The sequence below is a fragment of the Gobius niger genome (assembly GCF_951799975.1).
Source record: "Gobius niger genome assembly, chromosome: 9".
NCBI classification, from domain to species: domain Eukaryota; kingdom Metazoa; phylum Chordata; class Actinopteri; order Gobiiformes; family Gobiidae; genus Gobius; species Gobius niger.
This window is the reverse complement of record NC_136860.1, coordinates 8,662,863-8,678,998: the sequence shown is the minus strand read 5'-3', so window position 1 is coordinate 8,678,998 and position 16,136 is coordinate 8,662,863. Positions and strand designations below refer to the sequence as shown.

At 42.2% G+C, this 16,136-nt stretch overlaps 1 protein-coding gene across 1 annotated transcript in view; it reads right to left on the bottom strand.

Moving 5' to 3' along the window:
* The window catches only part of LOC306968272 (matrix-remodeling-associated protein 5-like), a gene marked incomplete at both ends in the record, with an annotated part of 72,774 nt that overhangs the window by 40,083 nt on the left and 16,555 nt on the right, over positions 1-16,136 (bottom strand). The window contains 2 exons of the mRNA XM_079563614.1: positions 4,461-4,612; positions 10,611-10,852. Coding sequence (XP_079419740.1) covers positions 4,461-4,612; positions 10,611-10,852 — 394 coding nt within the window. The remainder of the gene's footprint in view (positions 1-4,460; positions 4,613-10,610; positions 10,853-16,136) is intronic.

Below are 16,136 nucleotides of genomic sequence, written 5' to 3'. Positions count from 1 at the left end.
TGCCCAAAAGTTAACTGAGGAAATGAAAAACATTTCCATTTGGTTGAAAAACTCTCATTTAACTTTGAATGTTGACGGTTTCTATTTTTTTACAAACCGTTTTATGTTCCCGCTATATGAAACTGGACCAAAAATCATCATTGAAGGTCAGGAAATTTCAAATGTAGACAAAATTAAATATTTAGGAGTCATACTTGACCCAAATTTAAATTTCAAAAAACATATTAAAAAATTAACCAATACTTTGAAATTTATCATAGCACATTTTATGCATGACGAGATGGTCGCAGGCATGTAAAACAGCATTAAGGCCCCTGGAATCATTGTACAAAAGTTATCTTATGGTTCATGACAAGAAATCTTGGCTTTATCACCACTGTCATGTTCTTAAAAAACATAGTATATTTTTTAAATAATAATCATATATTCAAATCTCTGTCTGTTATTCAAGATAATTAATGGTACTGCAGCTCCTCCGTTAAAAAAGTTTATTTCACTGAGCTCAGAAATTTCATCTGGAGCCACTCGGTCGACTGTTGGGGGCGAGTATAGGATTCCCCAGTGTAAAACAGCACTCGGCAGCTCAGCTTTCTGCAGTGTGATCATCAGACAGTGGAACATGTTGCCAACAGAGCTGGCCACATGTGCATTTTACCACTTTTTCAAACCAGGCCAAAACATGACTTATTTTAAAACAAACGTGTTCCCATAATGTACTATATTGGTGTGTATGCAAGAGTGTGCAAGTGAAAGCTTTGGAATGAATGAAGAGTGTGTTAATTTTAATGCTGTTTTGGGGAAATGTATTATTAACATGTGCATTTTTTTAAGACTTTGTTGGTTGACATCAGCCTGCCCAGGGCCTGCAGGTGGAAAGTAGCACAAGTGCTACAACCTGGTACAATACACCTCTCCTCTATGAGGTTAATGTATATTGTACATTGCCCCTGTTCAAATAAATGAAGTAAACTAAACTAAACACGTGGATACCAAATCAGTCAATATTTGTATTTATGAATAAGCCGAATGCCCATCTCGGGCGCCCGTTGCATTATGGGTATTGGAATTTCTTTTGGCTACCAAACAATATTGATAGTTAGCGTAAAGCAACGAAGAAACTCTGATTTGGACCGTTTTAACAGCTGCAAAGTTGATTATTTCAAGTGTTTTTGTCGTCGCCGTGGAGCTTGTTACAATGTTAGCATAAAGTCTATTTTTACACCAGGGCTGCGTACAGAGATATACAGAAACTGAACGAACTGAACGGCCGTTCATGTAGAGATGCTTCAAACGTGACGACCAGTCCTTGTTCACATAGTTGGAAAAGCTATGTGAGAAAAACATTTCTGACCCTCGAAAGCGACTGTTGGACAAAGTCCAGGGTCTGAAACTGTGGCCTCATGTGACCGACATTCAGAACATTTAAACTGGAATGAGAAATAAAAACAAAGAATCCTTCTTTTGTTTTTTGTCAATAAGGAAGTGGACAGTAAACGAAATCTTTGTTTTATTTTCCGTTATTTCCATCTTAATGAAGATGTTAAGGGAGAAAACTAGCTAACCGCACGGATAGTTTACAGATCGGACATACAGTAAACTGCCGTCCCACAGCTCACTTCCCCCCAAACTCTTATCTCCGTCACACTTGTGGGTTCTGTTTGCGAGCTGGACTTGGCCTCTCCGTTTGAACGATATGCGCGGCACATCGCAGCGGCTCACAAACACATTAGTGTAGGTTTCATCGGCCGGCGCGGATTACTGCTGGCGTATATTAGTCACGGGCCGCTCTTCCAAAGCCGACATTAGCCTCTCTATCGCATGGTAATTAGGTTACTCCATCTCCTCATCAATCACACATGTGCATAAGTTCATTATTAGCCTATATTTCAGGCCTGTGCAAACACTGGGGCTGTCATGGCGGATTAGTCGTGGTCGGTTAAGTCTGGCTGGCACATTAGAGTGAGTCGGGGTTTATAGCCCGGGCGATCACACGTGTGGGCCAACGCGAGCAGAGCCAACGGGAGGGGAGGGATGCGCAGTCGGGGTCATCACACCGGGACCGCGGCCGTGGTTTCAAATGCTTCGTCGTGATTGACTCATCTGTCCTGAAGATGGACAAGTGGATGAGCTATATCGAGAAAAGCAAACTGTGACATGGACATGAAGGTGAGACGCTGCAGGTGAATAGAAATGATAATTTAGTGATATCAATTTGAAACTTCTGCTGTTGGCTACTCATATAAATACGAGGAAAAATCTATTTTTCTTTTTTTTTTCTGTTGTTTCCGCGGGATGGGAAAGGCCACATTTGCATATCGACTCACTGATTGGTCAGATTCGTACTCAGGCCTGCATGAGGTTGAGGTTAGGGTTAGTTTGGATTAGTTAAGCTAATGTCCTGTGGAGGTGACGTCATTTCTAGGGCTGGGACAAATTATCGTATTGTATCATATCGTATCGTATCACAATATTAAGTATCAATATTTTATCAAATATTGCAATACTTTCAATACCTGTGTTTGGAGGCACCTGCACTCCTTTGTTTTCCAGGAACAGCACTTTTGGCACACTACACTTGGCGTATTTTTTTTTTTTTATGGTTTATTTGGTAGGGACAGTGCAAGTTAATGAACAAGCCACACCAGATTGTAGCCTTAGGCTAATTTTCATCCGTCGTCCCCCATGCGCACTCTCAAACACACTCTCATACATCCTGGCCTATTGTACATGTTTTTAGTGGTAGGGGAAACCGGAGTACCCGGAGGAAACCTACGCAGACACGGGGAGAACATGCAAACTCCACACAGAAATGCCCCGTCCTTGGTGGGAATCAAACCCGGACCTTCTAGCTGTGAAGCACGAGCGCCAACCGCTGTGCTACCGTGCCGCCCTGTTAATGCACTTTTCAGTCTTAACACGTCAATAATGTCAATGGCATTTGGTTCAGAAACGTTGGACATGTGACAGTTTCTTTATGCACATTTTAAGGTCAATATTTTACTTATTATAATTGCTGAGTGTATCGCAATATGCATCAGATCGGCCCTGAGTATCGTGACAAAAGTGTATCGTCCCAGACCTAGTCACTTCCTGTGGAGGTGTGGAGCTCCACTTATCATTGGCTGCTTTTATGTGTGACTTGATTGTTCAGCTGATTAACTGAATTTCCTTTGGGATTAAAAAAGTATATCGTATCGTATCATATCGTATCATATCGTATCATATCGTATCGTATCGCATCATATCGTATCGTATCGCATCATATCGTATCGTATCGCATCATATCGTATCGTATCGCATCATATCGTATCGTATCGCATCATATCGTATTGTATCGTAGCATAATGTCGATGACTGGCCAATCAGGGCGTCGATATGAAAATGTGGGAAGCTAATAATCACGGTGTGGAGTATGCATGTTCTCCCCATTGTTTCCTCCGGGTACTCCGGTTTCCTCTACCTCTAAAAACATGTACAATAGGACAGACTTAATGATGTGTGTGAGTGAGTGGTTGGTGATGGTCAGATCAGATGTGTGCAGACCATAGACAGTTAAATAGTGATGGACAGAGGCTGCCCCATAGCGTTCATTGCGGCTGACGTAGCTCAGCTGTGTTTTTGGAGCCAGCTCCACTATATAGACTTTTTTTTTTAAATAACAAAAGGAAAAATATAGGACGCTGTTGCACATGTTCAGACAAGCACGTGGAGGTCAGACTGACAAGCATGTGTGACAAGTCCATAGGAGCTGGGAATTTCCTAAACCAGCCGCCACTTCCTTGTGGTTACAGGTAGAAGTCGGCCACAATAAGTCCATTCTTAATTGTACTGTCTACGGTGCAGGCACGCTTCTGTCAGTCTGCCCCAGGGGAAACTGTGGCTACATGTGTAGCTTGCCACCACTGAGTATGTAGTGAATGAAGAACAAATCCCCTACACAACCCTTTTCCCTGTAACACCAATCATATTTTTCAAGTCAAATTTATAGATGTATTTTTTTAACATATTGAACCAAAATTGAACCACAATCTGCAATGCAAAAATATAGCAAAATTCCAATAAAACTTGATAAGTAATTATTGTGTCCAAGATAATCGTGAGATAAAATTTCAGTATCGTCCCACGGCTGGTCTACGTTACCGTGTTTTCCAACCAACAAACGGTAAGGTGGTCTGGATGTGTCAAAGGAGCCGTTAAAACTCCGGAGTAAAAGCATAATAGGTCTGCTTTAATGGAGACTTTTAATAGCCGAGCTTAAACTGTCAAATTAATGCGCAGCTAATGGATGCTACGTCATTAAAAATATTATGAGCGATAATCCTTAAGCGTGTAAATTGTCCCGCTGAGGACGTTCTCAGCAGCTCCAGATCCACATTCATGTGTTCGGCTCGTTCCACCGGCTCCAGCTCTGAAGAGGAGCTGCTCTTCCATGTGTGACCCCCCCTCTACCTCCGCCTCACCTGGATGAGCCACGGTCCACGACAGCAGCCAGTCCATGCCGCACTCGCAGCTCCACGGGTTGGCGTGCAGGGCCAGCGTCTCCAGCAGGGGCGCCGTCTCCAGGAGCTCCCCGGGGACGCGGGACAGGCTGTTGTTGGACAGGTCCAAGTGTCTGCGGGACGGAGGAAACGAGGAGTTTAAGGTGAGAGGAAAGGTCACGATTTCACATTGTTTGAGTCCCAATTATTCGGAGTGAAAATATTGCGATTTTGCTGTTATTAGCGATGATCGACCTTGTCTTTAAAGGTGCATTATGCAACTTTTGTGCGTATTTGACCTTGTATTGACCCAGCGGTTGTGTGAGTGGTCAGCATGGCAACTTTGCTTTCCATCACAGTGGTCTGGACGCTCCTGGTTCAATTGTTTTGTAGGTTTTCACAGCTGAACGAGCCTCTTATAAGAAAACCTACAAGACAATTGATCCTGGAGCGTTGTAGAGACCACTGTGATAGAAAATTAAAGGGACACTGCGTAACATTTTGGACTAGCGTGTTGACATCAATACAAAACATGCTCCTAATAACCAGCTCTACACAGAAAAGTCTATTACTGCAGTGGGTAATCAAAGGATGGATTTGGATGAGGACCTAACCTGTTCAAATCTTAGATTCTGCTGACTTTAATCAACATCGCAATGGAGACGAGCTGGAGACGCACCCACTCCCAATAAAGTTACAGTCATGTCTGAGCCGCTCACAGCAAAAGCTCATGTTTGTTTGTACATTTATGAGGTATTTTTCAATGATGAAAATATCTGTCATGAAATAAATGCTTGTACTTCTATTTTATTTTTTGGGTAAAATTCTACGCGGTGTGGCTTTAAGGTACCATGCTGACCACTCATACAGCCACTGGGTCACTACAAGGTCAAATGCGCATAAATATCTACTTTTTTCCCCTCAAAAAAAGTTGCATAATGCTTCTTTAAGGCGAGACAGTTGAATAGGGGAAAATATACATGTATAGATACCATATTGAAACTTTTGCTTAACATTATTGATATAAATATGAGAAAAAAATGTATTGTAAGTTTTCTGCCATTTTATGTTTTCATATAGAAATAAAATGAAAACATAAAAAATGGACAATATTGTCAGTGTCGAAAATGAAAAACTGGATAGGCCCAGATTTAGATTTTATTTTGTTGACATGTTAGTGAAAAGGAAATAAAAAATCTGTCAACAACAACACACGACTGAAGCCTGTGGAAAAAACAACAAAAAAAGTGACCATAAAAAACAGTGACGTAAATGTGACTGAAACACAGCACAAAGAGAAACAAAAATACGCTGGAAAAGCAACAAAAAACCCTACTAAAACACAACGAAAAAGCAATTAAAAACACAAGAAACATGCTTCCAAAATGTGACAAAAACGTGCTGGAAAAGCAACAATAACACAAGAAAAAAAGCAACAAAAACACGACTGAAGAGTGATGAAAAAAAGCAACAAAGAAACAACAAGAAAGAGCTGCAAAAAAGTGACAAAACGCTCAAAAATTTGCCAAAAGAGCGACAACAATATGACAAAAAAGTTACGATCCGTTTTGTTGGTCTTAGCTTTCAAAAGAGGTGCTACGGCCTATAGGCTGAAAGCTTTAAGATTTGAGTAAAGCAGAACTGGTGAAAATGTGGTCGGTTCAGGTGGAGGTTCAGAGGTTTAAGTCCAAGGCTCGCTTGAACAGCAGCTTTCTTTAATTTTCTCGTATCTTTGTTATGATGAAACATAAAAGAGCAAATTGTTTTTTTTATTTACATCCTGAGCCAGTCTGGACTTCTGACCATTTGGACGACTTTATTGGGAATTCTGCAATTTGTTTCCTCGACTTAGACTTTCCGAGATGTTGTTTCATATTCAATGTCATTTCTGCAATTTTCTGTGGACAAGCTTTGCATGTAGGATTTCCGTCTTTTGCTCTGTTTTTGTTGCTTTTTCATCGTTTTTTGTCGTTGCTTTGTTGTCTCTCTCTTTTGTCACTTTTTCACCCTTTTTTTTTGTCGCTCTGTTGTCACTTTTTTGTTGCATTTTCATCCTTTTTTTGTCACTATTTCTACAATCTTTTCAAGGAGCTGTTAGATTTGGGTAAAGCCAAACTGGAAAAAAATATGCCTGGTTCGGGTGGGGGTGAAGAGGTTGGTTTGGTTTATTTGGTGCATGTTGATGAACATACATCGGTCTCATGTAAACACACCACAGCAGCCTTCATTCAGCGCCTCATCAACGGCAACCTTCACTAATCATCCAATCACGGCCCCAGCTCAAGCCGCACCTTCACGTCAGCCAATCATCGCAGCTGCTCATTCCTGCTTCAGCCACTCATCGCCCTTCTTAAGCCTGCCGGTCAATCACTCGGACATTTCCCAGCCGTGCTGCGACCCTCCTCCGCCCCTCCTCAGGCTCTGCTCATCGGGTCGACCGGCCGCCCCGGGTCTCGTCCTACCGATTCTGGCCATCGATCATGTTCAATAAAACCTTTCTAACCGTCCATCCGTCGTCCCCCATGTGCACTCTCAAACACACTCTCATTCATCCTGGCCTATTGTACATGTTTTCAGTGGTAGGGGAAACCAGAGGACGCAGACACGGGGAGAACATGCAAACTCCACGCAGAAAGGCCCCGTCCAGGTGGGAATCGAACCCAGGATCATCTAGCTGTGAAGCACGAGAACTAACCACTGTACCACCGTGCCGCCCAGGTGAAACGAAGAAGTTACTTTTCATCATGTCTTTCAATAAAAGGTTTGATTCTGAAGACATTTTGCTGAATGCCAATATATCCCAGTTTAGTGGATCATTTTGGCGACACTCTCGAGGAAAGGGGTGCTTTGACTAGAAGGAAACAATCAAGGGGTACGGGAGGCAGAAAGGTTGGGACCCTCAGAGGTTAACCTTCCGTGTCCTTTTATAATCACGCTCACATATTTCAGTACGAGCCTTACAAGATGGATCTGAATGAGACAGAAAGTTCAGATCTGGTAACGATCCATCCTCCAGAAAAGAAGACGGGAAAAGTGGATGTGGCAGTGAGTCGGCCCTTTGGCACGGTGAGATATTGCACAGTGAAATTTGTTGCATCACCAGCAAAGGTCAGCCGGATAAAAGCCGCGAAAGACGAGCGACTGAGAGGAGCTAAGTGACGGGCCCGGAACGAGGAAGTCATCAATCTTCGTATTGTAAATGCCCAGACTTTCCTTCCGTCCTCGTCTCACTGAGCCGCATGACCGTTCTTTAAATGCACAGTTGGACACAAAGACTACCAAACATGTCGATATTTGTAAATGAAGACGCGTGGGAAAGACGAGGGAACTCCACCATGATATCTCCGCCATAAAATAAGGATCGTAAAGAGTGAAGTGGGTCTATCTTTCACGCAGTGGTCCAAGTGGAGATTTTTTGCTTGTTTCCTCACTTAACCCTCAGAGCCCCAACAGCCATTTTAGGTGATTTTCGCCTGGAGTAGTTGCCTTTCATACTATTAAAAACATCCCCTTTCAATGCACCCTTCAACTGTTATACTTTTTTTTTCAGGACAACCTGGACTATCATAATAAACAAGTTTTATTTTTTTTTAAGGATGTAAAAAACGTTATTAGAGAAATACATTAAAAACATTAAGGCAGATTTTTTTTATTTTTCTGTGGTCGCCTCTGCTCTCCAACAAGCTGGTCAGGAGGGCCAGCTCCGTCCTGGGCTGCCCCCTGGACTCTGTGGAGGAGGTGAGGGACAGGAGGGTGTTAGCCGAGCTCACCTCCATCATGGACAACACCTCCCACCCACTGCACGGGACTGTAGAAGAGCTGAGCAGCTCTCTCAGTGGCAGACTGAGACACCCTCAGTGCAGGACGGAGCGCTACCGCAAAGCCTTCATCCCCACTGCTGTCAGACTGTGCAATAAGACTGTGAAGTAACATGTGCAATAATCTCTGTATCAGCTGCACTTTATTAACTCTGAGTGATCTTCTTGAATGCCGACTGTAACAAGTGAATTTCTCCTTTGTGAGATCAATAAAGGATTATCTTATCTTATCTTTTACAAATTTTGATTGCTAAAAAAGGTCAAAAACATATATGACGAAATTTCTGGACATTCGAAATATGTTTCCAGGGCCCCTCTGGACCAAGGAGCACAATTATTTCACCCAGCTTTAGCACAATATTTTTATATGTAACTAACATGACTGAAATAAATAAAAAAATAAAAAATAAAAAAATATGAAATAGCGTTTGTTTACTTACAAACTCAACAAATGCCTTTAGCGCCTCAAGATGAATCATTTCCACAACACAGGAAGTTGTATGTGATGGCTTTTTCCGGTTGCATCCACGCACAAAATGGAGAGGAACTATCTTTGCAGAACACGTTGTCTTTGGGGGAGAAATCCATATAGTTCTATGCTACCGTGCGCTAGCTGCAGCTGCTACCATGTGACAGAAGGGGGCGCTACTATTGGAGAACTTCACGACATCATCACGCTGCGTAGGAGTGACATACAGGGATTTCCCGGATAGCTATGATTCTCGTCTTTCCGAAGAAAAAAACAGCTTGTTTCTATCATTTATGGATCGGAAGATAACTTTACGTCTGGCGTCATGGGGCTCTGACGGTTAAAGGGACTATACGGAGTTAAAAAGTGTTAAAATTCTGTATTTTCCTCCCACTACATGTTCCAGCCATGTCCTAATGTGTAGAATTAGCCTGCGCTGTCACTCAAAAAGCTGTTAATCATCAAGCACCGACATATAGAGGCTGCAGTTACGCATAAGACCTGAGGTGGCAGTAGTGAGTATTAAATGACCAGCTTGCATCTAGTCCCTGCATCCAACATCTTGTCAGAGTAAAACAATGACCAAACTTAACCCGTACGATGCTTATTTTAGGACGTTTAGTCAGAGAGCAGGTTTTCACTGGAGTAGCTACAACATCGCTCCTACAGACTCCACACTTGGGCCGAACAAGATTTAAAAAAAAAAAAAATTAGGGATTGTTTAGTATCTAATTTTATTTTTTTTTATTTAAAGATTTTTTATTATTATTACAAAAACTAGACAAATCCCCTCTGAAATTGTTTCGTTACTAAAATGTCAATAAAATAAAACCATAGATTAAAATTTGAGTTGATTTTGCAATACATTTTTTCCTCATATTTACATCAGTAACGTTCAGCAAAGGTTTCAAATTGATATCGCTACATTTAACCTCCTCCCTATACAACTTTATCCCTGACCTCTCTGGTGTCCTTCATGATGTTGTTTAGTGACCACAGCTCTGAGGCCCTCACAGAACAGCTGTAATTAAACTGAGAGTAGATTACACACAGGTGGCCTCTATTTAATGGTTAGGCCAAGGTGTGAACATTCTGCAGTCAAGAGGAATGTTATAAAGGCAATTTAATGCACTCAGAAAAATGCTGTATGAATACTTATGCACGCCCAACTTTTCACTTTTCTATTTTTTTAAAAATAACAGAATCATGTATCATTTTGCTTTCACTTCACAGTTGTCTGTTACTTGTGTGTGAACTTTCAGTAAGAACATTCAAAATGAAATCATTTATGGTTGTAAACACGACAAAATGTGCAAAAGTTCAAGGTGTATTAGTACTTTCGAGAGGCACTGTATATTGGGGGAGGAACCTGTACTTATGAAGTCAACCTGTACTTCTGATGGCGCGTAAAGACCAGGGTCGTTTGAAAGCTTGATTAAAAATGGGCGTTGTTGAATGGTGGGAACATGGACCTCATGGGGTTAAAAAAATACAGCGCAAGTCGGCTCCAGATGGCCCCTTAGGCTGCCACCTGGGTCGCTTATGCCCTGTGTAGGAGCTTCTTTGAGTGCAGATGCAGTTGCCTCAATGTGACAAAAACATATTCCTAAAAAATGGCCTTTGACAAAACAAGCTCCCATATAAACCTATGGAGGGACTGAATCAATGCAATAGTTGAACACTTTATTTTTGCTTTTTTTTTATTATAACTAAAATAGTCATTGATTGTGATAATTGTCATCTTAATCCCTCCACTCTCCTGGACTCTCCTGGACTGTCCTGGACTGTCCTGGACTGTCCTGGACTCTCCTGGACTGTCCTGGACTGTCCCCGTCTCGCACTGACCTGAGGGTGGAGTAGTAGTACGTGTTGAGCAGGGACACGGTGCACAGGGCCTGCGGGTGCAGCTGCAGCAGCCGGTTCCCCTGCAGCCTGAGCAGGCGCAGGCGGGGCACCTGCAGCAGAGCCCTGGGGTGGATCCAGCGCAGCAGGTTGTGGTCCAGGTACAGGCGCAGCACCGAGGTCAGCCCTGAGAAGGTGTGAGGAGACCCCAGCTCCTCCAGCTTGTTATAGCTCAGCTTCAGGATCTGCAGCAGAGGAGGCACAAGGAACCCATCAGTCCACAGAACCAGCACCGTCTACCCAGGCTAAACATTGTTCCCAGTTTTCTTTAGTTTGACCATTTCTGTGATATTTTCAGTTTCACTTCCTTATTGGACACTGACAGGAAGTGACATGCAGCTCATGAAAGCAAGCATTTTTAAACAGTGGCCGCATCGACCATGTTATGTCAATGGGAAATGAGTCAATCTAACTATATGGAACTTTACCTCTATCGATGTCACTTCCTGTCAGCAGCTTAAAAAATCAACTAAAATCTTTTCTTCCCAACACTTCTTGCTGCTTCACTAAAATCCATTTATAATTACGACTTACAACAGACATGATCCATCGAAATAAGTAATATTTCAAAGGCATTAAAACCTGTCATATGAACTTTAAGGTGAGACGCTGTAGGTGAATGTCAATTTGAAACTTTTGCTGAACATTACTGATATAATATGAGAAAAAAAAGTACTGCAAGTCAATTGGACGTTTTCTTTATATTAGGCATTTTGTGCATAGAAATGGTCAAAGTTGCCGATGTTTTCTCTGACGTTGTTTAAACAATGGATAGACCCAGGGTTTAATGTATTGTATTATTTTGTTTGCATATTAGTTACTATAATGTTTTCAGAGGATGTGTAAGGGAAAGCTGGATTTGCGAAGCGATATTGTAGTTACTTCGGAGATATCTCCCCCTCGCGAAATCGTACGGGACATGAGATGTTAAAGTGATAGTCTGGAAGTTTAAATTTTTTACACATTTTATAAAATGAGCAAAATCGTCCACCTGATCTTGCATTTTGATGTAAAGTAAGTAATAAATATATATATTATCTTTTATAACAGGGGTAGGCAACGTCAGATTTGGCCCCCGGATTTGGCCCTCCCTGTGCTGGAGGGCCAAATCCGGCCCTCACCCAAGCTGATTTTGAGAAAGATGAATATGCAAATAAGAGATCACATACCTGTTGAAGTACTCTTAAAATGCGAGAAATAGTGTCAGTGTTTTAAAAATGTCCGGTCAGAACATCCTGTTTGGTCATATATATAATGATAAACAGTGATTCTCCACTGGTGGGTCAGGAACCAAAAGTGGGTCGTGGAACCATTTTCAGTGGGTCGCAAGTCTATAGGGAACTTTTATTCAATACTTTCCATCTGAAACTGCATGGAAATTCATTTCATTCATTTCATTTATTTATTCATTTGAGCAGAAAAAGTATGCCAACATTTACAGAAAGAAAAAATACAAAACAAGACTTTGTGCTCAAAAGGAGTAGGAAGAAGTTCAAAGAACTTATAGTAAACCTACCCCTTATCTCTCATTCAAGTCATCATCACATTAATTTTCCGCTAGACTCATGCAGGAGAGTTAGAAATACTAACTGTGTCTGCTAAAATTAATGTTATTGGGTTGTTTTGATCATAATTTCAGTCTTAAAGGGACATCTACTGCTTGTTCAACAAAAACTTGCAATGAAAATGCAATATTTTATACAATAAATTACAGTTTTATTCGGGCCTTGGGTGTTTTGGCAATGATGAAAATCGGCCTCCACTACACAAACTTGCCTACCCTTGTTTTATACAGTCCCTCCTTCCTGGATCTCAGCAACTAATCAGTGTCTAGTGTCCTCCCACACTGACCAATGAGCTTTTCTTGTAAAGGTCCAATCAGGAGGGAGGGGGAGGAGCTTGATCATTTACTTTTTTGCTCTCTTCATTTTGCAAACTAAGAAGGGCTTTCTGGTTAAAGAGGGGAGGGATTTGATTGTTTACTTTCAAATTTCACCTCTGTCTCCCCTCACTTTGTAAACTTACGGTCTATCACTTTAGGGGAGAAAAAATAAAAAAAAATCTCCACATTGACCACTGAGTAAAAAAGTCTTTATTTTCATTGTCTCGCCTTTATAGTTGGTGTACGAGAGGTAACACTGGTGTTCGAGAGGATAGATGAAGAAAAGGCAGCAGCAACGACATTTTTTTCTTCCCACACACATAGGGTGACCATACGTTTCCAAAATCAAGGCCAGAGGTCTCCGCGATGGCGGCCATAACAAAACTCATGTGACTAAAAGGCAGCTGTGCCATCAAGCACTCAAGCACTCAAGCATTTCTGGTTTATATAACATATGAATGCCTACAGATGGCTACAGAATGTTATAGCTGAAAACTGTGGCTAGTAAACTATGATATAAGCTATCTATGCTGAACCTCACTTATTCTTATTAAAATGATGTTCCTTTAAATCCATGTGGGCCCCCATATTAAAACACCAGTCTTTTTATGTTTACTTCACAGATGCTGAGACGCAATTAGCTTGAATATCACCCAAAGAACTTACGCTTTTCCCTCACAAAGCAGCTAATTTGCCGATGATGCATTGTTGCTCCTTCGTTTTCTGTCGGCAATGCACTTTTATGGAGAAAAAAAAACAACAAAAAAACATGAAAACAAATTAAACTAGTTTCCCCCCGCTTCTTTAGTTTTCAGGCCAAATAACAGGAGACAAATGTTTAATTAATGCGAATTGTCTGGAAATAAAAGATACTCAGGCTTTCATTATTTAGCACGCGTTCGCCCCAGAGATTCAGCCTACTTGTTAAATGTAACCAACTGGCCTGACTGCGCAGTGTGAGGTGCAGCGAAAACGGATCAGGGAAAGAACTGCAAGAGGAGTTTTGAAGGAGTTGTTGTTGTTACGTTTGTGCAGGCGGAGAGCAAAAAACAAAACGAGAACCAGTGGTAAAACGAAGCTAAAAGGTACAGGTTTTAAAAGGTTGAGGACAGTGGTTCTCAACAGGCCCGCATGAAAAGCTTTATTCCAACCCATAAAACAGCACAAATCTGTTATACAGAACAGAATGTCTACGTTTACGTTGCTATGACCATCACATCACAAGGATGGACGTCTAAGGTTAGGGCCAGGAGGAGGGGAAACTGTTTACTTAGTTATATAATTACTTGACAGCATTAAATCAAATTATCAAATGACTATAATCCAAATATAATTCATCTTATATGAAACATAGAAGAAAAGGTGCTGTGAGCCTGTGGTTCCTGGACATTCTTGTGCACAGTTATGTAAAGTTTCTATCCGTCCGTCCATCCATCCATCCATTCTCTTTTTGGATTTATCCAGGGCTGGGGGCTCGATCCACCCATGCCTCGTCCAGCTGTTCTTGGCGGGACCATGAGGAGTCCCCATGCCAGCTAAGAGACACCTCCCTTCAGCGTGTCCTGGGCCTCCGCCCAATAGGACATGCCTGGAACACCTCCCGAGCCACTCCAGCTGGCTCCTTTCGATGTGAAGGAGCAGTGACTCTACTCCGAGCTCCTTCCGGGTAACTGAGCTCCTCACCCGATCTCGGAGGGTGCGCCCAGCCACCCTGCGAAGGAAACTCATTCCGGCCGCTTGTATCCGCGATCTTGTCCTTTCGGTCATTACCCAGATCTCATGACCATAGGTGAGGGTGGGAACGTAGGTCGACTCCCTCTTCACCACGACAGACCGATACAGCGATACTGCCGACGCCGCACCGATCCGTCTGTCGATCTCACGCTCCATCTGTTTCTCACTCATGAACAAGACCCCGAGATACTTGAACTCCACTTGAGGCGAGGACTCCCCACCGACCTGGAGAAGTTTGCAGCCTACTGAAAATGGTTCCGTGACCCACTCTTGGGGTCCAACCATAGACTTAAAGGGATATTTCAGGATTTTTGACATAGGGCCTCATTTCCTGGTTATCCAGAGTGTTGCTGATTTCTGGAGATAATTTTTTTGTGATTCAAGCAGTTCTTATATTTGAAGAGTTTTATGGCGCTAGGCTAATGCAAGGCTAGCGCATTTCTAAGGTATCAGCTAGCCTGCATTAAAAACAGTCTGACCCGCTCCACAGAGCACCTGAGGCAAGTCAATTATAACACCAGACTAGCCATATAAATGTCTATAAAGTGTCGATAGAGTAATTTTAACCATTTTGCATTTAAAATACCTTATATTTGAGCAGCATCAGCTTCGTGGTTGTATAAGCTACGCAGCGGCAGAGTGATCTGCTAGAAAATAGTCCCTCAAAATGCGATCATTCATGTGATGCAAGGTCAGTTATATTCCAAAAATGATTCTATCTACACAAACATTTATATGGTTAGTCTTAGAAATGAAGCCCTATGTCAAAAATCCCGAAATATCCCCGTTTGCCACAATAACTATGTTCGAGGGAGAAATCATGGGGGATTTACAGACTCCTCCTACCCTGATCTGACAGAGCATGTTCCTAAAAAGGGCATAAGGGCGGGATCCTCACTGTAGACTGTACGGCTTGTAGTTCGGTCGAAGTCGCGCCCGCACCATTAGCTCTAATGCTAACGGCCTGTCAATCAAAGTCTGGCCCTCATTAATATACAAGATTTCTAAAGTGTTTCTCACGAAACCAGCCTGGTCCCCTTACTCGTAACAGGCCCAGTGCTATCACAGGAGCGATATCTAGCTGTAGAAAGTTCCAAAAAATTAGAAACCAGGCTTTACAGTCGCTTAAAACGTGTGGAAAGTGCAATGCTAACTAATGGAAAACTAGCTTGCTTTGCCACCCATATATGGCGGTACTGCAGCAATGGCGGACAATGTCGACCCCGACACGTCAGTTGAGAACCACTAGTCTGTGCGACAAACAGTAATAAACCTACAGACATGGTCTCAAATGCCTGGGATTCGTGTATTAGTTCAGGAGTCCATGTTTCTGTTCTCTCAGATGTTCATTCTTTCAGTGTTCATGTGTTCACAGATAAATTGCAAATTTAGCCACAATCACAATGTCAGTTGGAAAATAATGCAGTTCTGCCAACCAACAGATTTGAGCATTTTAGTTGTGTTCTTGTCAACAGAAAGTAAGGATTGTAGCGTGTATCCAAGTTTAAGCATGCAAAACATTTTTGGAGTGCGAGAAATGACGGCACAAATGCTTGAGATACACGGAGCTACTGGTGACCACATGGCCATAAATCACATTTCTCATAAACGTTGTGATGGAATTTGTTCAGAAATGACCCGGGTGACAAACTCTCTCCAAAAGCGAAGACGACAGCAGCCAAAGTGCTAAGGAAATACTTCTGTGGTCTGCCCCGGGCCCAGAGTTAATCATGACAGAGTGACGTGGATTACGATATGGATCTTGTTTATCTTGAGTGGTTTTCATGAGACTTGAATTACATTTGGGCCCGGATTGTTGAGTCAAGATTGGTCGACCTGCTTTAAAATATGTG